Source organism: Dermacentor albipictus, chromosome 4 (genome assembly GCF_038994185.2).
Source record: "Dermacentor albipictus isolate Rhodes 1998 colony chromosome 4, USDA_Dalb.pri_finalv2, whole genome shotgun sequence".
Lineage (NCBI taxonomy): Eukaryota > Metazoa > Arthropoda > Arachnida > Ixodida > Ixodidae > Dermacentor > Dermacentor albipictus.
The window spans coordinates 142926908-142949846 of NC_091824.1; the positions used below are offsets into that span (position 1 = coordinate 142926908).

Sequence of the window (22939 nt, forward strand, 5' to 3'; positions counted from 1 at the left end):
TTAATTAACTGTATCCCAATTGGTCGTCTTATAATTTGCCTTAATTAGCAACAAAGGTTCTGGGTTCGACACCCACCAAAGGTCGAGGGTCTGATGAGCGGCCACGTCAGCAGAAGCACCGCGACGTCAGGTTGCGAACGGCGTTCGTCACGAGGTGCGCACGATGCAAAGTCGTCGGTTCGAGTGCCTTAATTAACTGTATCCCAATTGGTCGTCTTATAATTTGCCTTAATTAGCAACAAAGATTCTGGGTTCGACACCCACCAAAGGTCGAGGGTCTGATGAGCGGCCACGTCAGCAGAAGCACCGCGACGTCAGGTTGCGAACGGCGTTCGTCACGAGGTGCGCACGATGCAAAGTCGTCGGTTCGAGTGCCTTAATTAACTGTATCCCAATTGGTCGTCTTATAATTTGCCTTAATTAGCAACAAAGGTTCTGGGTTCGACACCCACCAAAGGTCGAGGGTTCGATGACTTCACGCCAACGCCGGATTTACCGCGTCATGAGATATATAGTGCTTTCGCTTTTATAATCTACCTACAAGCATGCACGGCTCCTATAAGCCGACAGCAACGATGCTCAAAGCGATGACATTCTATGAATGTAAGTGAATTGTACGACCATTCACTCTTCCGATGAACACAAGTGATTATGTCAATTGATTGCTGGTCCCACAGGGTGTCAAGGATCTCGCGTGGTATCTCGTTTACGCACGTTGCAGAGAGAGAAAAAATACTTTACGCAGAGGGACGCCAGAGACGCATTGTGCATTTATTCGCTGCCCTGACGTGAACACGCTCAATCACAACATAACTGCATACACTTGGTGATTTTCGGGACACTAGTGTCACCATAATCAGTTCTGTTTGAGTCGGCAACATATATCGCAATTGAAGGATAGCAGGATACACAAATAGGTCGATTTATTTATTTATTTGATTGGTTGGTTGCGTGGCCGCTTGCTCGCTTGCTTGCTTGTGTTGTACCTGTTCCAGCATAGTCAGAAACCATTGACGTCATCTGTCGCTCTGCTTCTTCGAACAGCGAACGGCGCGCAATCGATCTCTTCTCCTTTTGGGAACTGCCAGTCGGATCCTCTTTTGCGCGTTTCGGTAGGAGCAGGATGCTCATGGAGAAAACAACCATGCCGACCGCAGTCAGGGCTACCGGAAACGGCTTCAAAATATGCGGCAGCGCTCTCTCCGCGCGTCTCATGATCGCCGCCATCATAGCTCCCACAGTTCCGCACATGTAGGCGAAAGAATAACCGATGCATCTCACTCTGGTCGGAAATATATTCACGGTGTGGATGGAAAGAAAAACGCTCAGCATGTTGAAAAGTATGTAGGCCAAAATTATTGTCCATGCGAGCGGCACGCGCAGCGAAAGCGTGCTCAGCGCCGACTTAAGCGCCACCATGGCGGAGGTCGTGAGCGCGAACACGGAGAGAGGGTAGCGGTAGCCGCAGTGCTTGGCCATAAAATACGAGGTCAGCATTCCGAGTACGTTCAACGCCAACGCAATCCACCTGAGGTCGTAGACGTGGGCGTGAGCCTCCACGTAGCTGGGGCTGAAATATCCCACGTACGAAAAGAACCAAAAGCCAAAGGTGCAGAAGGAGAGGTAGCGCATGGGCCCGGTAAAAAGCAGGCGAAAGTTGGGGCTGCCGGCGACCGTCGCTGGCCGCTCGCCGGACAGTGCAAGAGAGCCGGTTATTGCGCTCAGCCTATCCTTAACGTGGCCAGGTTCTGTGCGGTCCGATCGCGCGGTCCACATCAGAACGCGCTCGGCTTCCGTAGTCCTACCGTTGACGACGAGCCAGTCCGGAGACTCGCTGGTCAAGTGAACCAAGACGATCAGCAACAGCGAAGGTGCAGCCACGCCAAGGCGTAGGGTCCTCCAGTCCCGCGTGTACAAATTCAGTGCGGCTACGTAGGTAGGAACCAGCATCGTCGGAAAGCAGATCGCGAGCGCAACGAAAGAGTCGCGTTGGGCGAGCTGCGTCGACTCGAACAGCAGGACGATGGCGATTAGCTCCAGGACACTGGCGGACGCCTGTGACGTGAAGCGTAGCACGACGTACGAGGCCAGCGTCGTGGCGAAGCACTGGGTCAGCCCAGTGCAGAAGAGCACGACGACCGACGCGTACAGCACGGGCCACCGTCCGAACATGTCCGAAGCGAGTCCCATGGAAGGCGCGCATAGAGCGCTCGCGCTTACGAAGGCGGCCTCGGCGACGTCCAAGAGCCAGGTCCTGTAGCAGACCAAGTCCCACTCGACGAGCAAGTTGTGTGTGCTCTCGCTCACGTTGTAGTACCAGTGGTCGCAGAGCACCTCGGCGCCGCTGGGCTCGGAAACCGCGGATCGGGGCCGCTCGTAGTACGCGCAATGGCTGTAGCTGCCGTCGGGGCGACGCGGAATGCCGACGTTGAACCACTGGGCCGTGGACATGTACGAGTACTTGGACGGGGGCATGCACCAATAGTCGACGGGCTGGACGTCTGCCACCCGGGTCCAACCCTGCACGTACGACGCAAAGGCGGACGTTTGGGCGAACAGCAGGAGGAGCAGCCGAAAGCTGTTGCTGCCGTAGGCACGCTCGCTGTCGGCTGTCGCTTGCCAGGCGCGTCGTTTCTCGCCATGTCGGGCCTGGCGGAGGGTCGAGGTGCTGGGGATGCTCGCAGTCCTGTCGCTCTGTCCGCCACGAGAGACGGCCGCGTCCGAGGTACGGAGCGAAGAGCCCGTCTTGTGCTTGTTCTCAAGCACAGACATTTGCGCACGATGCGATATTGGCGAAGAAGCTGACGCCTTTAAGACGATCTCAAAAATTGATAACCACTGCTTCGCTCTTCAATTTCTTCTTCTACGTGCTCATGCAGCTGCTAGCTCGTGCACAGAGAAGGCTGCGCCACTCCTGGGCGAATGAGCGAGATGAAAGAAGCGTACACCCCTGTCAAGCGGATAAACATTTATTGTCATTTGTAGGTATTGGATGATACGTGATACGCCAAATGGGCGTATCACGTATCAGAGTGCTCTAACAACGCTAATTTAGCGTCCCCGTAGGCCGCATCGCACACGATTGACAGCGCTTAGCCGTAGCGAACGTGGCGCGCGTGAGATGAATCACAACGGCAGTGGTTGCGTGACTCCACATAAATTACGCAAGAGGGGTCCCACGGACACTACAACGCTCGGAAACGGTGGGCTATGACAGATTACTTTTAACAGCTCTCTCTCGCAGGTTTCAAAACGGATCCCACCAAGTCCAACTGCCATGATGAATCTATATACACAGAGACAGACGCCTCAAAACAGGTTTCTGCGTTGTCAAGCTGACAAGCAATATTGTAAAACACTTAATGGAAGCCCAAAACTCAACCAGAAATTTTAGTCAAACTACAAGTTTTGTAAAACAGCGTAAATATTCGTCAAAACGAAATATTTATGTTGCCAGCTGACGGCCGCTTTCTTCGGTCATGCTTTTGCCGTTGATACACGTCTCAGTCCGGCCAGCTTCTTCTTTATATTTTTAAATATTGGACTCTATTCGTCTCTAAATATGTTTTGATAGAGGAAAAGTAATTTCTTTTTTTTTCATCTTGAAAGCCTGCGACTCTTACGTGTTGCTGCCAGGGCATACGGTTTGGTTCTTGCTTGTATTTGCCATCTATTCTAACGCCTGAAGCGCGTCGAATATTTGGCGCTGTTTTGCACAACGAAGCTACAATGCCAACTGCTCAACGAAGCAAAACCTGTCCTTTTCTCAGAAAGAGTTCAGGGAGAACATTTCAGAGTTCGGTAGAAAGCACTCTTGTTCAAGTCAAACTGAGCACTGGAAAGGTCGTTGCTGGCCAGCGTTACGTTCGAGTGTTTTTTGGCTTCCTCGAACAAAGCATTCTGACAATTGAGCCATCAGAGATAGAGAGAACGAGTGACGTCTGCCGATCGTTGCGCATACCTCGCGGAGGCGACCACCACGATCACCCCCACCACCACCACAAAATTTAGGCATAAGTGAAAAAAAAGCAAAGAAGAAGAAGAAAGCGAAGTAAAAACGCGCACAGGAAACAGCCGATCGTTTTAGCAGTCGTGCTTGCGTTCGTTGACTTTCTCTGCCCCGTTCGGCGAGCAACAAAACGGACACGGTGAAGAAGCACGCGTCGCATGGGAGCAGAAGGCACAGTTCCGGCAGGGTAGACGCTGCTGGCCGAAGCGGCCAGTGCGCCGAGCTCCGGCGGGCGCTTTCACGTCAATTCGCCAAAATCACGACGACGGTTCGGAGCGCCGGCGAAAGGCAGACGATGTTGAGAGCGAGAGAATGGCCTCCCAGCTAAGGGACGACCAAGTGGCAGCGGGCAGACGCGCATGATTTTCCATGGGCGATGGGCCCCCTGTTCAACCGAGTAGGCGTGGCCCAATTTGGTGCTTCGAAGCGAGAGCCCCGCTGGCGACGCCAGCGGCGAGTGGGGGGACCCTTTTCGGGGACCCCCAACGAAATACGCTGCTCGGGCCACCCCGAAGGGAACGGCCTTGAAGATCGCGTGGCACGCGGCCGTTCGAGATGTGCCCCAGAGCGGAAGATGAAGGTGATCGACGTCGAAAGCGTGCGCATGGCGTTTGACGACCATTTTGTACATGCGGGTAAACCACGTGGTATAGCGCACGCTTGGTTGTAAGTACTGCACGGTATCAGAAGCGCGAGGAAGAGAGAAATGCGCGATAGACATGAGGGTAAACTAAAATAAATGTTTGATTATTTCGTGCAGAGGACAGGACAGAGATATGATGCCTTCCATTTAAAACATAAATAGATACCAATTGTGCGCGCGCATGACACACGCGAATATAGTATGGTCATTATGTGACCATTGATGAAAATATAGGTTATTTGACGGCAATCATATTTCTGCCGGAGAGAAATTGAGTGAAGGAAATACGCACACTCCTGATATATATCTAATATGTTTCAAGAAAACATTGCACCCTTAGCCGAGTTTACTACTTTCTGACAAGTGTTCCTTGAAAGATTATCTTTGTTTTTGACTAAACACAAGAAAGAGTAGTTTGTAGACAAAAAACAGGAGCGTTGTATGCAGACAGGCTGGAATGAAGGGCCACTTTCAATGCGAAAACAGCAGTGTATCTGCCGTGTACATTCTGCTTAGGCCCCACATCTCTTCCAGGACCGACCCGTCCTCCATTTAAATTACGTCTAAATTCGTTGTACTAATAGCGCTATTGAGCCGCATCGAGGTTCTTTTTCTAACAGCTGTCCACAGAATCACGCACAGCCATATATTTTTTTAAGTTAAGCGCCTTATGTTACGTGGTCTTGGCTGTGCCGACTTCGCATGTGCAAGACATGTTTCTGTATGCTTGAACGTTAAATACGTGTCGGCTTAGATCAAAGGACAGCTTTAACATATCCTTTCCTTTGTTGAAGTTGATAAAATTATGTGTTCACACTTCAGCTATTTAAAGCATCATGTCTGTTATGGCGGCTCTATTTCCTCTAGAATATTCCTATAGCAAGTCAGCTTAAGAGGTCAGTTTTTAATATTAACTCATGCTTTCTGTCTCTTAGCTATGAACTCAATGCAGTCAGATATTTCAGAATATCATAAGAACGTTCACCACTTTTGGTCGCTTCTGAGGCTGCAAAGAAGGCCAAGGTGGTTTGTCTACAACAGTATACGAGCTGGGTTTATCATTTACATAATAGTTTTTGGCAGATCATCAGCAGCTCTCAAGTTAGCACCGAGGAGCCTGTTCACTCACACAAATGCACAGAGCGCGTTGCGTTTCAGGAACCGGTGACCATTCGAGCAATCGCTTTACCAATTACCGCACTCGTTTTGCCTCGGCAGCAGTCTTCACGAAAGGACCGTTCAAACCCGCGGAAGCGCGCCTCGCACAAACAGGGCTGCGTCGGCCTGCGGTCACGCGAGGACGCCATCAACGCGGCGCGGCTTCGACGCGGGGCGCCTCGGGAGCACACCTCTGTGACGGGACGAAACAGTCGCGAACGGGAGCAGGTTAATTGCGACCGCGCGTATAGCAAACGGCGTCGGCCGCGCGTACGGCCCAGCGCGCGTGTTTTGCATTCGAAAGGAAGCGCGGAGGAAACGAAGAACGGAGCTCGTCGACCGGCGCGAGTCGCCGGCGCGAAGACGACGGGACCTCGGGCTCGCTTTTGTGTGCGTGCATCTTGCGCACACGCACGCGCGCCGGAGTGGCGCGGACGAGCGTATATGTACGAGGTGGCCGTTTTAATTGGCCCTCGCGATCGCTCGGGATGGGCGCTATACTCGTTGCATGCAGCCGGGCGATGACCGCGGCCCGATGGCTCTCGTGATCGCGGGCGAACATCCGTTGTCTGATATATTCGGCGCTGGCTCAGCAGCACTTCTGCTGCCGAGGAAGAGAGACTCGATGGGTCGTGCTTCCAACCACTTAAGCGCGAAGGCGCGCCTTGGTATAGTATAGACTGTAGTGAGGAGGAATGCTTGGTCCTGCAGTCACGTCGCTGCAGTTATCCGGAGAGGTGCAAGCTCGAGATTGACTGGCATGCTCCGGTTGAAACTCTCCCACCGCCGCCTGATGCTCTTGTGTCCTGTCCTTTGGTCGCTTTAGAATGCTGAGATCTTGGTTGTGTTGGTACAAAGACACAAAAGCGGTGCTGTGTTTCTTGACATGCACCAGCCTAAATGACCGCTTTTGAAGGATTGAACGACAAATGTGTTAGGGTATGAGTGCGTGCGCTCTTTATAGCCTTCGTTTGTTTAACCTTGCGCGTGGTTGCTTAGTGGCTGCGGTGTTGGGCTGCTAAGCACGAGCTCGCGGGATCGAATCCCGGCCACGGCGGCCGCATTTCGACGGGAGAGAAATGCGAAAACACCCTGCTACCTAGATTTAGGTGCACGTTGAAGAACCACAGGTGGTCCCCCACTACGGCGTGCCTCATAACCGGATCGCGGTTTTGGCACGTAAAACCCCATAATTTTAATTTCCTTTAAATCTTCCCCTGTGTAAGGTATTCAACCGGGCTCAGCATGATTAAATTCCCTGTCTCTCTAACTTGTTTTCTCACTTTGCATTGGATATATGTTCTCAAACGTATGATAATGATGATGTTACAACAACAACAACAACAACAACAACAACAACAACAACAACAACAACAACAACAACAACAACAACAATAATAATAATAATAATAATAATAATAATAATAATAATAATAATAATAATAATAATAATAATTTCCCTTATCACTTCTATCTCTCTCTAAGTGTGCATCTTTGATGCACATTGTAACTATACTTTGCATTTCTATTGCAGTTCTACCGAATTGTGCAGTTATATTGTGTCACACAATATGCTTCAGCGATGATATACTTATAGTAATTCTACGAAACTATAGAGAAGCCGATTTTTTTGCAACAGATACTTCGCTGCACTCGTCGTCAGCAATTGTGCGTAAGACGTCTGAAGTCAAATAATAGACCAACATTTACTTATTGTCTTTTAACATGACTTTAACGTGACTAAATTGAAGCCGGTAAGGGCTATATATAGACGTGTTCATTTGAAAGTCGAAACCGCTAAAAACAACACATATACTGACATACCGTCTTATGACCTGCCATGAATAAAAAATAAATGTGGAAAAACAGGTGTTGTACACTAACGTATCCGCGCTACATTTTTGGGAGCACCCAGGCAGTTATGAGTCGAAAGCACGGGTGTCATGCTTCTCTTAATAAAGCGTCCACTTACACTAGATTTCCGGTGGAAGTAATAAATGTTTACAGCTTCTGAAGCTCGATACGCACTTTCTCAAGGTTAAGATGATGCCTCTGTCAGTGCCGAGTATATTATCAGCCAAGCTGCCATGTCCCACGCGCTTGGCGTCCTTTTGTCGAAGGCGGAAATCAAGGAGAATACCTGTTCATGTTACAAACGAGCCAGAGGTGCTCCCGCAATGCCCTTTTTTACTCTTCGTGCATTCATGTTAGCTTTTATGCGAAATATCAATTCATTCAAAGGTGTTTCGATACACCATTCGGACAGCTAGATCTCTGCCGTATATTTCGACTACAGTTTTCATTTGGCAAGTATTTAACTTGGTCAGAACGCGTATTAGCCACAAGTAGGTGTGATGTGCACATTTCGAGAATATAGCGAGGCTGTGGTTTCCCAATGGCTGAATATAACGTAACAGCTAAAATCTCAATTCAACCTTCCAGGCTCGTCATGCGCGTTACACTAGACCATCACAACCGTTGCCGACGTTTACGGTGGCGGAGTGATATTCTAAATACCGCACTTTTTCGCCCGCATAAGGCTTGTGAGTTTTTGATATTTTAATGAGACAAACAAAGAATAAAAAAATCTCAGGCATTAGGAAATTCTCCGCATTTGAACTAGTACGTTGCGACAGCACTTACACCCCCAATTACACCCAACGCGCCCAACTTTGAGCAAAGCTCCAGCAATCCTGCGCAAACTCCCTCAACTGCATGCAAGGCAACATGATGATGACGGCATAACGCGGTAAGGGACTTCGTGGACTCATTTGAGTGCTCATAACTGCTGTCGCGGTAAAACGTACGGAATTTTGCAAACTTCACGGTCTTCTGCAGCTTTAATAGACTCAAGTATAATATCTCATGTACTATGTCACAGCACGTTCTTTTTTTCCCCCCAATGACAACTTGACCGAAGTAAAACAACATATCATCACATTCGTATCTGCAGTCTTTTTCGGTATCGTGTGGCAATGCTTCGTAATAAAAGCAAAGTGACATGCTACAATAAGCTGTGCATCAAATCTTTCCTACTAAGCCTCGGAGCAAGCGAAAGCTCTTCAGTCGTGAGTTGAAACACTGCCGGGGCGCAGTGACTTCTTCATGACTGCTGAATAAGTTCGCAGTTCACGTACAAAATTCTCGCCCGACCAGTTAGAACGTCGTAAGGGTATCACTGCACCAATCTAAAGGAAAACTACTATTTTGCTAATGCTATATCTGCATTAAAATACGTAGCTCCATGATACAGCGCAACCCCTTGTCTTTTTCTTTGACGAACGTACGCCACATATATAGGCGCTGAATCCCGACGGCCATTTTTGTGAAATATTTGCATTTTCGTCACATATATAGTCAGCCCTTTTTTCTCCATTACTCACTGTTCAGTTCTCTGTAGCTCGGTTTACAAGAGACCCTTCGTCCTTGTGCGTTGCTTTAAATATCTAATGACATCGGTACACACCAAGCGCACTACACAAACTGAATCTATCGTATTAAATTCTTGCCCACCATACCGAGCTGTGGCACATAACGTAGAATCTCGCCTTTCATAAGCTGTCCACTCACTGCGTCACCACTAATTATGTCAAGGCTGCTAGCTGGAAGCAGTGGAGTCACCTAGTTTCTGTGCCCGGTCGCGAATGGGAGCAGCACGTTGATGGCGGCCAACCTTGCGGGTTTCTTTCAGCACTTTGTTCGCAGTGAAGTGAAAACCTGTTGATACACAAAGTCCAGACTGCCCGCTCTGCCCGACGCGTGAGCCCAACAGAAATGCATTTCAATGGATTCACGTCAACGTGGAGCTTTCACATGTTCCTCCACCTTTTTTGAAAAAACAAAAAGAAAGCACAGCGAGTAGCAGACAGCGCTCAATGATCAGCACGCAACGCTACAACTGCGCTGAACGTACTCCGTGAACATGCAGTCGGTTTCACACGTCCTCGATATTTTCTCAGGACTTCGGAGGCTTCACGTGATCCCACAAATACGTCTATCAGGGAGTCAGGAGTGTGTATTCTTTCGCCCGTGACGGTGATAGTTATCTAGTTCATGGGTCTGCGTGCATGCGTATGTTTGTGTGTGTGAGTGAGTGAAAGGGAGACTTACAGCAGTTCACATCGCCCTTCCTCCTCTACACCTAAAATAACAGCCTACAACAGCGTCATAAAACTGCAATTTCTTCTTGCTCTGTCATGAGACACTTGGTTTGGCTTCTTTTTGCCTTCCGTTTGCAGCCAGCTGAAGCGGCGAAAAGGAAATACAAATTGAGCGTCCACTTTACGAGTTCCGTGAAAGCGACTTGCGCTGTCCGCGGGGCCCAACACAAGTGGCATACTGTCCGCCAAGTCTACGTCGTTTTCTAACCACCTCCTGAAACGTTCGCCCCAGCTTGTCACCGTCAGAAGTCAGATACAAAGCACTGACGCCAAAGACAAAAGAGCCCCAGTGTCGACACACCTGCCGCAGATGCAGCCAGAGTAATCGAGCACAAAACGATGCCCACATAGCACCCACCGTCCACATGCACACGGGTGTACACTCGTATACATAAACCAAAACGGTCGCGCGCTGCGTCCCACCACATCATCTTGCATTTTACTCTCGACCGCGGGCTTCTGTCAATGCTCCCCACTCGAAACGACCGTCGCGACAACCGCCTCCATCGAGCACATACCCTTCCATTTAGGCACGGCGGACAATAGCGTGCCCAGACAGCGCCGGAGAGACAGTAAAAGAAGGAGGACGATGGACAGGAGCTAAACTGCAAACCTTACAAAGGCCGCTTGAATCTACGACCAGAAAGAGCAAAAGAGAAATGAAAAGCTATACTCTCTGCAGCTGCCTTCCCGTCGCACATCGACTCCAAGGTGCGTCGGCAGCTTGGTTACCGCCCTCTCGACTGGTCATATAGTCCGCGCAGAGAGAGCATTAAAGGGACTTCAGCAGCCGCAGGCATCAGCATCAGCAGCTCGCTGAAGCCGGGCCCTCACCACAGTCGCCGCAAGGCTACGGCATCACGACACCTCCGCGGTAACGTTCTGCCGGCCGATTCCCTCCGGAATGGCCTTTTCCTTCCCTTTTCTTTTGGGTGAAATGTCCGCTTCTCGTTATTATTTTTTACGTTTTGACCTGCCGAGTTTCAGAGGCACGTGTGCGTGCGTGCAGCCTTGACCGAAGACAAAAAGCGCCTGCACGCCCCTCCCGGGAGCTGTCGGCTGCCGCGGCTGCACGAACACTCTGCGGTAGTTTCCTTTGTTCCGGTCTCTTTATATAAGCGGCGCGAGCGGCCATCGGGGACCGGCGACGACGACACACCCTGCACTGAGCACGGACTCTCTATTTTCTCGTTCTCCAACGGTTCCGTGCAGTACCTTGTGATTCGCAGCCGCGTTGCCCCAACGAGGATAACGGGTCTCCATTGATAAGATGAGATCACAGCCGCTGTCGGTCTTTGGTTTACTATCTATATCGGTACCGGTGCCAGTTGACAATAGCTAAATGCGTACGTTTCAAATGTAAATGATACTATAAAATGGCGCAACACATCGTGCCCCTCTTCAATCAGTATTGCACGGTAATAATCCCGACAGACGGCACAGGAGAAGGGACGCCTGGAAGCGGCTATTAAAGTGCTGGTTGGACCACGCGTGGGTGGGGCAGGACTGTGCTCACAATCCGGCTTCTTGCGCAGCGATGACCTCAGCGGGCTTTACGCCCCGGCGCAAAGAACTGTGGTTACGCGTATGTTACGGTCATCAAGGTGACGCGCTTACCAGAAGAGAATGCTTCAATAAGCACCGTGCAAAACATGCAAGGTGAGAAAGGGATCATCCAAAAGGGCGCGGCTTCGTCTTCTCGTGTCTGTCTCCGCATTCCGCTCGCTGCTGTAGCATAAAGATAGCCACCACCGCGACAGCTGCACTCGGTTGGACTATACTGCCTTACTATATAGAAAACTACGAAGCACGCTCTGGTGCTGGACACGCGTCGCTCGAGATTACGTTAGAGGCTGACCAGGTGACGCGCTGGGGCGAAAGAACATTGCGCACAGTGACGCTTGCGCTCACGGGATCGAAATCGTCACTAGCTGACCCCAGCTGTATACCATTCTCTACATTGCCGCATTAGTACGCCGACCAGAGCACAGACAGTAGCATATACATACATTGGACGGGGAGAGATGACGGAGTCTACAGCGCACCTTTGCTCGAGCGCTGTAGACAGGCTGAATAATGTTAAAAGTGCCACTCAGGTGGCACTCTTAAACACAAGGTCACACCAGGGGTGAGAGCAAGGAGGGGTTATTGTTGACTCATTCAGCGTTACAAGCTCGCGTGCTAAAAATACACAGCTTTTTCTAAGGACAGCTGTAGAATTTAATGCGCTACCATTGTCACTTTTTCGTAAAGAATTTTCATTTATATAAGCCAAATAGGTGTTAGTATTGTAACCTTGCCTGACATCTGTCCCAATTATCATAATCACAATCATTATCATCATCATAATTTATTTTGCCCTTAGGGCTCTTTACAGGACGTTACGTAAGGGTGGAGGGGCGAAAAATAACAAAAAAGACATGTCATAAAACTAATGCACTAATTAATAGAACGACTGCCGTTTTTAAACAAGTAAGTACAACGCCAGAACAACAAAGTACAAAATTTGTATCGTTAATATTGGGTATAATAACAGCAGCAGTGGGAAATTAAAGCAAATAGAAACGACCAATGCATAAAGGAGCAGGAGCAAAAGAGGTAAAAATAAACCAGAAAAATATGTCAACCAAAAGCAGTGATTAGCAGCAATTAAAGTAATTAACGTATTAACAGTCAATCAGGCAATGAAATACAGAGCCAGCACAATGAAGAGCTACGTTACAAATTTACAGTCATTACAACCCGACAATGTACGCATCTATAACAGCAGTATCAAACATAAGATAGAGAACGTGCTAGACATTATAATCATTAATCAAACAGTGTCTTACATAAATGATCAAACAAAATATGATGTTAAAGACTCCTAAATTTAGCTGCACCGCGCTCAAAAACGGCAGCTTCGGAAAGACAGTTCCATTCTTCGATGATTGTAGGAAAGAATGTTTTTCGTCGCCGCTGTTAATTTGGTGGATACGTGTGTTTTCTACTTGTGCCCGAGCTCTTTGATCGTTTGTACTAGCGAACTCATTTTTCCCGTGTGTTGGTTGGCATTCATTCCTACTTAGTCCAGTATATATGGCCCACAACATTACCGAAATTAAGTAAATAGGCAACAACATGGGATGACCTTTCAATACATCTGCTGAGTGATGTCGCGGAAATTATTTCAGTTCTCGCAATGGCAACGTTACAACCACGGCTGAAATGTTCTTCAAGCGATGACCATTTAACGCTTTAGCATTTGAAATGCACGCCTAAAGTGCGGCACATGGTTAAGGTCGATCCGGAGCTTTGCATTAATCGCGAAGTTTCTCGCAGGCTGTACGACGCCGACACATCAGTCAAGGAGTCTCGCGATCCCACGGCACGCAGCTCCGAAAGTGACGGCATGAATGCACGTAGGCAAACACACGCAGTGGCATGCATGTGGCGAAGTTCCTCTTCGCGATGAAAACTGTGCCCAGAAGGCAGCGGCCGCCCAATATTTCTTTGATTCCCGTCCCCCCCCCTCCCCCTCGAACACACCTGAATCTCGTGTACTTTGAAAGAAAAGTAACGAATGTTGAAGAAGAGGAAGAAGAACGGCGATAGAGAGCGAGTGCGTTATTCGCGTTGCCGCAACCCGTAAAGTCATTGTGGGCGGCCAGCGAAGCGGGCACGACCACATCCGCCGTCTGTTCAGCGGTCGCGTGGGTCGCGGTTGCGAAAACGCTCTTCGCCCATCGCTGTCGCGTGCGGAGTCACCGATAAGGCGCCGCCTCTTTACCTTCGCGCAACGCGCAGAATTCAAGGGCCATCCGCTGCGACTGCGGTGCACTTGTTTAGACGCTGAGGGCATTCGCCTCGGACACGCGTCTGACGACATCGCGAAATGAACGGCAGTAGAGAAAAAAAAAATAATGATTGTAGCGCCTTTTATTTGCGCCCAATAATATTCCGAACAAAGCATAAGTGCAAAATAAAATAACCATGTGAGGCCGTACATTTGAAAACCAATTTTCTCGCACGCGGGCCCATTCGGCACACGTTCTCGTTCTACACGCGATCACACAGTGAAAGGTTGCAATTTCTACCGAGTAACATAGACCCTCGACTTTCTGAAACGTGGCAGTCACGAATTTCTTGCCAACGAAATCAGGTGAGAATTTATAGTGCTACTGCGTGACCACTAAAACAACTCACACAAAGGTGGATTCTCACGAGCCGATGGATCACTGGTTTAGTCTGCAGAAAAGCGTCACGTGACTCAAATGCAATGAATCTCGGCGCTATAGCACGTAGTCTGCGTCGCCCTTCTGTGGGGAGTAATTGGGCGGCCGCGGGCCACCTCCTTGCTCGTCCACGAACTTAATTGGCGATCCGTCCCGTCGTGTGAAGCCAGTTTAAGCAGCGCAGCTCTGTCCTAGTGTGATCCTTAGCGGCGTCGCAGTGCTTCATTATTAGGGCAGTGGTAACCTAAAGCTCTTGAAGATCAGTTAATCTATTCACGCAGTGATCACAGTTGTGGCAAGCGCAGTGAGTAGCAGCGTACCAGAAGAACCAACGAGCCAAAGTGAGTGCCAAAGCGACATGATGTTCTACTCCGAAGTGTCCACGCCTCCTGTTTCATGACCTCACGGCACGCATACCTCCATGGGAAAAGAAACCGAAACTTGGACCGAACTCGCAAAGCCTCTCGTTCGTAAAGGCTCTTTGCCATTGTACGGACCCTTTGAATGATGTCCAACGACAGAATCGGCTGAAATTTTCTTTTACGAACATTTGTAGCTTAAGAATTGTTTCGTAATGCGGGCACTGGCTCGTAGAGAAGCTATTACAGTAAATTATTTAGGGTGCCTTGTGACTTGCTGGTACTTCTTCTAGCGTTGCGAGGTCAAAGACTTTCACTTACGCAGGAGCTTAAAAGTCAGAAACTCCTTTAAATAACCGGAAATATATATATATATATATATATATATATATATATATATATATATATATATATATATATATATATATATATATATATATATATATATATATATATATTTATTGCGTGTGTGTGTGGGAGAGAGAGAGAGAAATGGAAGATCGCAGGGGACTTTCCAAATCAAATATGTAAGTGCCAGAGAAACCAACGATAGCTCTCCTGACGACGGAGCAGGAGCGGCACGACGCCTTTTCCGGACGGGTATACCTAGAGCATACCGTTGTGAAACCCCTTACCGAAACATTCCTGTACCTACTCTTGAGTGCTGTGTGATCTGAATGTTTGAGCCACGATGAAGAGATGGCGGTTTTTGGCTGTCATCTTTTCAAGGGCAACACTTCGAGAACAACCCTCCCTGGGAGAAAGGGCTACTCTCGTTAGGAAGTCCCGAAGGGAAAGAGGGTTCGGAAGCGAAAAATAAACAGGGCCAAAGGGGAACGTCGTCGTAGGGCAAACAAGAGCTAAGAGAAGCACATTGCCGATCAGATAACCCGGTTAGTCTAAGCGGCACAATTTTTTAATTAAAGAAGGACACTGATCAGGCGGTACATGCAGCCATCTATAGCTATATCAGTCATCGCAAAGTGATAAAGATTTCTGGTTAATTACTTTTTCTTTTCATTTTTCACACTGAAAATGTGTGACTCCGGTTACAACGCTGCTCTGAAGCTACGCCCACGTCGTAACACTGCGTGAAGTAATCCTGTGTATCACAGAACAACGTCCGGCGAGCCCATGCCAGTCAGTTTGCTACGCGGTCGGTTCCGACTCCTGTTTCGGTAGACACAATAATCTCGTAAAAAAAAAAAGAACCACCGCCGCACCTGGCGCGCCTGGGCGTTTCCATGGCCTGGCGGACCGCACTGAGCGCTCCTGCAACACTGCAGGCTCGGATACGCCGCAGGTAGCGCGGCTTCCTGAACGCGCGCAAACAAACACCGCAGCCGAGACCAAGAGGATCAACCCTACCGGCACGTCGGCGGCGTGAAGAAACGAGTTCCGTGCCATTGGACACACACGCTGCAAACGCGTTACTGCAGCTCTTTGGAACACTTGTAAAGTAAACGTATGCGTATAAACAGGGAGCCCGGACAGAGACAAGGGAGTAGCATAGTGGAAGCATAGATGGGAGGGCCATTGCACGGAAAAGTGTGGCGTTCCTTTCCACAGGGGATAGCTGAAAGACTCTCGCGAGCCACGTTGCCGCATGCATGCGCGAATGCTGAGCGCGGCGTCGTTTTCGTGCATGTATGCACACACACGTGCTAGCCTCGAAGGCACAGCTCGGAGAGCGCTTTATCGCTGCGTGCGTGCTTCGTGCTTACCGGCAATTAGGGCGCGCGTTTCGCTCTTCAAGAGACCCCCACTGTTCCCCACTCGGAAGGAGGTGGCCGGACCCCCTCGTCCTCGGACCCCCATCTCCGCACGAACAGGCTACATCGGAGGGCATCGGAAGAGATGCCCCCGCCGTCATAGCATCGCTCCTGTGCCTGCCGCAGGGGCCGCACCTGTAGCGTGCTCGGGCCCAGCCTTAATCGCTGTTCCTCGGATGGGGAAGGAGTGGAGGGGGGAGGGGGGGACACACTCGCTGGGGGGATCCGCGACAGGTGCCCTAATTATGGCCCTGTCCTGCCCACCCCGCACTGACCCCGCCTATTCTGATGCGCACGGCTTCTTTATATTTTCGCTTTTGATTTTGGTCTTGTAACACTGGGGAGCTTTAACAAAACATTCGCCGGGCTCAGCCTCCCCCTGGAGCTTCGGTGTGATGGAAGCACGACTCTTAATTTCACCGCTGTCTTTTCTCCCCGTGGTTCTTTGCTCGATGTCTCCTCTCCTTTTCGACCTCGTCACTTCATTAGGTTTACCGTCCTTTCAGTCTCACGGATTCTGTTAATCCCATGTCTTCGTTAGGATCTGCTAGCCGAGGGAAAGCTTGTTTGTGTGAAGGAGAAACAAAAACTTGCTTTTGAAACGTGAGGATCAACTCGAGTACAGCAGAGCCACAGCACAACTGTCCATTAGCGCGGAATGGTGCTACTGAAGTCGAGCACCCACCTGGCGTTAGGTTCAACAACACTTGTCTCATCTGCACAAACTGCAAAAGTAAGGATTATATACACACTGCTTACTGTTCATTATTCAGGAAGTCTTAAAGCTGTTTATTTCGAAAAATTAAGCTTTCATAAATCGAATTGGGAAACATGCTTTGCATTTCATCGCTTCAATGTCTAATAGGAGATAAGGACAAGTTAATATAAAGATTCAAAGGCACGTCATTAATTTTCTTTTATTCTCACAGAATGTACAAGTTCCACTGCCCACCGCATGTGTGTTCAAGAGGCCGGCTGGACTACGCCACTCATTAGCCACATACTCCCTCCCTCTTTTTCCGGTTCCTCCACAATGGAAATGAAGTCTTAACGTCTCTTGCATTCTTAATTCCGATGCTTCGCGTCTGCGGCTAGCCGGTTCTCTCAACACTTCCCCCATGGCACTTTCGTTCGCTCTGCTGGTGAGCGCCACAAATGAGAAAGCAAACATTGAGGGCCCACAAAGCGAACGATGAAGAAAGAGGAGGAACGGAGAAAGAAGTCTCAGTTGCCCAAAGCTACAAAGAAAATTTACATATGGACGTCAAGCGGTCAGTGTTGTATGGCGCGCGCGTATGTCGTGTGTGTTTGTGTATGTGTGTTTGTGTATGTGTGCGTGTATGTGTGTGTGTGGGGGGGGGAGGGGGGCATGTGCGTGTGTGCTTATGCGTGTGGCGGTGGGCGAGAGGGGAATTCGGGTGCTAATGAACGTCTTGCAAAGATTCCCTCTCACCAACGACAACACAAAGAAAAAGAAACAGTCTGCTCTGCCTGTAGGCACGGGGAGGAGCAGGTGGACGACGCAGCCACTCGAGAGAGAGAGAGGGACGTAGAAAGAACAAGAGAGCGAGGAGGAGGAGCAACAAAAGAGCGGCGGCCGACGCGGTGCTCGCGGGTGGCGCAGCGCCTGGCAGAGTGGACACGCAGCGCGCGCGGCATGGTAGCTGCGTCACACCGGCCACGCGGAGACGTTTCCTTAAGCGAGTGGCTGGCGGCGAGAGCTCGTGGTTCTCACCCTCTCCCAAACAAACGTTCTTCCTCCTCATCATCATCCTCCATCGGAGGAGGTGTGTGTCTCTCCTCCTGGTCGCTGGACGGCTCGTTGGCTGCCTGCCCTTCTCAAAGGAAGCGCCAGCGGCTGGAGAATCACGTGCGAATCGTGAGAACGCCGGACGAAGACGGCTTGCGGCTGCAGAAGGCGGCGGTGGCGCCGCCGGAACGCTTGGACCTTGTCGCCCGAGCAACGCGGTGAACGACAGTGACCGATATAGCAAGTGCCGGACAGAGCGACCGACCGACCGACCAACGAGGGACGGACCACGAGGCGCGGCAAAGCGAGCGATTGCGCTGGAAAGAAGTGTGAGCGCGTCGTAGCGTGAACGGTGACATCATCCTGGAGCGACGTCCTCGGTCGAGTGACGAAGACAGCGGATGCGGCTGCGCGTGGTGTTAGGCGTGCGGAAGCTTTGTCGAGTTTCTTGGGCGCTAATTGGGAAAAAAGTTGAGATCGCCTCCTCTGGCGAGAAAGGAATCTTCACGAAGACCTTCAGCGCCTACTTGAACAGTGGGAACTTGCACACAGTCGGCGTCGGAGTAGAACATTCGCAGCCTCGTCACCGGTCCCGTGACAGCAGCATGTGATACCGTGTTGGAGCTCTTTTATGGCATACGGATCAAAATTGGAGCAGTTTTCCGCTCTTGCACTCTCCATCGGTTTCTGGACGACGTGCGTGGTGAGGCATATAGTCGTGTGCGACGGAAGTTGCATTTGTTCTTTTCATGCCCCACCGCAGTGACGCAACCGTACCTCTGACGTTCACGACCGGGGAAAGAAAAAAAAAACTTGTGCTCCTGCATCGTCTTTCCTTCCACCCAGTACAGCAATTTGCAGTCTGATCCAAACATCCTCAAAAAGCCTAGAAGAAAGAATCCCATTGTCGTTGAATCTGTTTCCTCAAGCTTAGCTTCGTCGGGGCTAAGTGCCGGAAAACGAAAATTCATTTCTGAGAAGTTGGCGAATGCAATTCTGCCCCCGAAGAAATCCAAGGAAATAGTTGTGTGACGTCAATGCTAAAGGACTCTGTTTAGCGGCTATACCGCTTCTTTCCTTAGAGCCAGACTGTGACTGCCCTCAAGACAAAAGTACAACTTGAACGCAGAAGACACGACAGGGAGCGCATGTATATGTGCGAACCTTGGTGCGTTGCGCGGTGACTGCAGTGAGCATGTGATATCATGGACTCCCACAAACGCTTGGCCACAGGAGGTAAGTACCTACTATGTCTTTGTGATAAGCTATAGCCTAAATTGCGAGAGCACACGTACTCGTTTTCACCTGCCACACTCTCTTATTTTCTTTTATTGCTTTTTTCCTGGCGAATTCCACACGGCGTGCGTGCGCGCTGTTCCATCTGGCGTTGTGAGAAACATCTGCCGCGTAAAGGTAGCAGGCATCTCCGCTCTACGAGTCGAAGGAAAGAAGTAACACTCCACAGAAGTAATTTCATCAAACCTGATGTTTACTTGTTTACTTTCGAAGCTGTTCTTTCTGGCAGCAAAGTCTTACTCTATCGCGTCAACCTATATGGCTATATCTATATTTCGTATCTATATTTCGGCTAAACGTTGGCTTGGAAACAGCCGTCTTCTTATTAAAAGTCAACATTCTTAAGCTGCAATGGGCATAATGCACAGAAGCGAAGGTAGTGGATCAAAAGAGCTATTTCTAGCTGATGTGCCTTTGTATAGGTAAGACAATCAATTGCGAGGGCCTCCTGCCAATCATGCATAATGCGCGGAAATCGAATCAGCATAGCAAAAAAACAATAACGCAATGCACTTGGTACACAAACACACCTACATATATATATATATATATATATATATATATATATATATATATATATATATATATATATATATATATATATATATATATATATATATATATATATACACACACACACGTATGTGTGTGTGGGGGATGAATGGGGGTGATTTGGAGCTTCCTGCTAAGAAAAACAGACCACGAAAGAATAAAAATGGAGGAGCTGTTAAATGAAATCGTCACGAAACAAACTAAAAATTGTTCTAAACTTCCCTGATCAATACGGAGGACAGTCATCTAATAAGACTTAAGCTGGTTTGCAAATTACATAAACGCGGGCCACCGAAGCCAAACGCTTACAGTTTGTGGGAAAAGCACAAATGCCGGTGTGTGCAACGCTGAACTTTTGCCAGGTCTCAACGGCCCATTTACGTGCATTCGCCAGATAGTGTTTGGTTCTTTCGAAGTTAGTGCAATCGTAGCAATATTTGGTTGATGAAGATCCAACAGCAACATATTCCGCTTTCGTTTGCAAACAGCGGCGCGTTGACACGGGACAAACTTCCATCCAAAACGCTTATATCACCGCAAGAGAAGCCTGACACGCCTGACACATTGGTGTCCGAATCGTTAGCCTATAACTGGGTACATCCGTGATAGTATGCCTATTACAAAAATATTAATCTCAATTGTATGTTTTCTCTGGTTACCCCATGTTAACGTCTGCAAAGGATCGGTAAAAAGCCTGTTGGTTGTCAAGGTTTTCGGGTCGGTATACGATGCTCTGACTAGAAAAAAAGACAGTGAACGCGACGGTGAGGCTGCAGCCCAGAATACATGAATGAGATCTGAATGAAGTTTCTTCGTTCAGGGCCTTCACCATTAATTGTAAAGTGTATTAACCACGACCTAAGCCAGAAGGTTTGAGTTTCGCGTGCGATACTCAGTGATGCTACGAAACTATAGCTGAAGTTGGTTCCGCTCAATTGCCGCCGCATGACTGTCTCTTGGCAAGCAACAGGCGCCTTCTGAATACGGGATAAAAAGAAAAAAAAAAACGTTCCCACGCTGCACACCTGCTCCTCTCGAAGCTGCAGCGCCGGCCAGAGGCTTCAATTACAGAGGGCTGTTTAGAAAGTATACACGATACGCCGGGCGCCCCGCAGGGACACGATGATAAGCGGACGCTGCATGGGAGCGGAAGCAAGACGTGCTCTGGTCGCCAATCGAGGAAGCGTTGGCCTCCCTACAGGAGCGAGTGGCGAGGAAATATTATCGAGGAGTCGTCCTGCTACAACATATGCGTGAGACATTACCCGCGCGCAATATGCGCGACGGGCGGCGTGCAGCGAAGGACGCGAGGACCGTATACTCGATCGATCATTTTCTTGAACGCTTTCACTTGGTATGACGTAAGGTGTAGTACAACGCGACGCCTTCGTGCGCGTAGTCGCATATGCATCCTGCCCACGCACGCTAGAGCTATATAGGCGACGTAAAGAAATACGCTGGCGCGTGGTGTGTCTTTCCTTTCGGCACATTCACTTTCACTGTTCTCAGACAATCGATGCGCACTCGGGAGATACCCGCGAAATTGATCGATCAGTAATGCCGCCTCGGCTTCTTTGACCGATTTTCGCACGTCGTTCCGTAGATTAGGGCAGGTTTGCGTAGTTTCGTGTGCTAATAAGCATATTTGTTATCAAATTAGGATACGATGGCCAGCACGCTTCGTCAGCGTTTGCCTTCGTGCGCCTCTTAAAAAAATTCGGTACTCCTCAGTTTTAAAAGTAAAAAAAGGGGTTTTAACGAGAAAATGACATGGCATCTGAAGCCAAAAAGTGACCTACCGCAAAAAAAAAAAAAAAACAGCCAACACTTGTAGATCGGCAAAGTTTTTGCTTTCTTCGATCGACTCTTGAAAGCTTGAACGTTGCCTTATTTTGCCTGCCGGCATGTTGAACGTCAGCCATGTATATCACCAAAATAAAATGATAAGTGGAAGGGCGTGTTTGTCAGCTCTCACAGCGAAAAAGTATCTCTTTTTCTTCCCACTCATCGAGACAAGGGCAGGACTGACAAAGTCGTTCGCACGTGAGAGCTTTTGAAGAACTCGTGGAGGCCAGTAGTGCGATGATGAATGAGATAATAGAACAGCGAAGGGGCCAGATAATCACACGCAACACTGATAAAAAAAAAGCTATGTGATTATGGAAGCAGGATTCCTATGTGTTGTTTTTTTTACATCCATACCCGATTTCCATACGACAAAATTATATTCTGGGGTTTTACGTGCCGAAACCACGGTTTGATTATGAGGCATGCAGTCGTGAGGGACTCCGGATTCTTCTTGACCACCTGGGGTTCCTTAACGTGCACCCACTGCAGGGCACAGGAACGTTCTTTCATTTCGCCCCGATCGAAATGCGACCGCCGCGGCCGGGATTCGAGCCCGCGCCATCGGGCTTAGTAGCGCTACGCCGTAACCATGCACTGCACCACCACGGCGGGTGATTTCCATAACCCGCTTTTTGATATACAAGGAGACTCAGAAATAAAAATAAAGTAATAAAACAAATGCAGTAGTTCAATTACAGTCCTTTCCTTTTTCGCGCTTCGTGAGCGATGCAAACGGTGCCGCGCCTGCGTTATCGCCAGTATCGACCAGTCTCGAGCGATCGGCGATAAGAAGAGAATAGAATCGAGCGAAAGGAATTGTTACAGTATGCCTGTTTTAGACACTTTATACGATGATCCGCTTTTCCTGCTCAAAACCGCGTCGCGGCGACACTTTATGAACGGTCACCCGCTTCTTGTCAGAGTGATTTATGCTCGGCCATTCGCTTGCGGAAACCGTTAGCTCTGGTTTCGAGGGCCCACGTCGGCATGACACCAGAGGGAGCAGCAGCACGTGACACGGGCATCGCTACAACAGCTGCCGCACGACTGGGACGTTTCCGCCGTTATTGCACCGCGCGTATACAGACTATAACGGCAACCTGCAGCGGCGGCTTCCTTCCGCGAGCCGTTCGGTCACGACGTGCCACAACCGGGCACATTATGGAAATCACTTCCCC

At 49.3% G+C, this 22939-nt stretch overlaps 3 protein-coding genes across 3 annotated transcripts in view; 1 reads left to right on the forward strand and 2 right to left on the reverse strand.

The window, feature by feature from the left end:
• Nucleotides 1–22939, reverse strand: part of LOC135915445 (ornithine decarboxylase-like) — a 115683-nt gene that overhangs the window by 19784 nt on the left and 72960 nt on the right. The window lies entirely within an intron of this gene.
• On the reverse strand, nt 928–3970 carry LOC135915444 (solute carrier family 22 member 7-like). Its single transcript, XM_065448521.2, has one exon. The coding sequence runs from the start codon at nt 2770–2772 to the stop codon at nt 928–930; it is 1845 nt and encodes a 614-aa protein (XP_065304593.1). The 5' UTR covers nt 2773–3970.
• Nucleotides 18753–22939, forward strand: part of LOC135915419 (uncharacterized) — a 106492-nt gene continuing 102305 nt past the window's right edge. Inside the window, exon 1 of the mRNA XM_065448474.2 lies at nt 18753–19301. The gene's annotated coding sequence lies outside the window, so the exon portion shown is untranslated. The remainder of the gene's footprint in view (nt 19302–22939) is intronic.

What these genes read in the sequence shown, in the direction of transcription:
- LOC135915444 (XM_065448521.2), bottom strand. Translation starts at nt 2,772, where the DNA reads ATGTCTGTGCTTGAGAACAAGCACAAGACGGGCTCTTCGCTCCGTACC.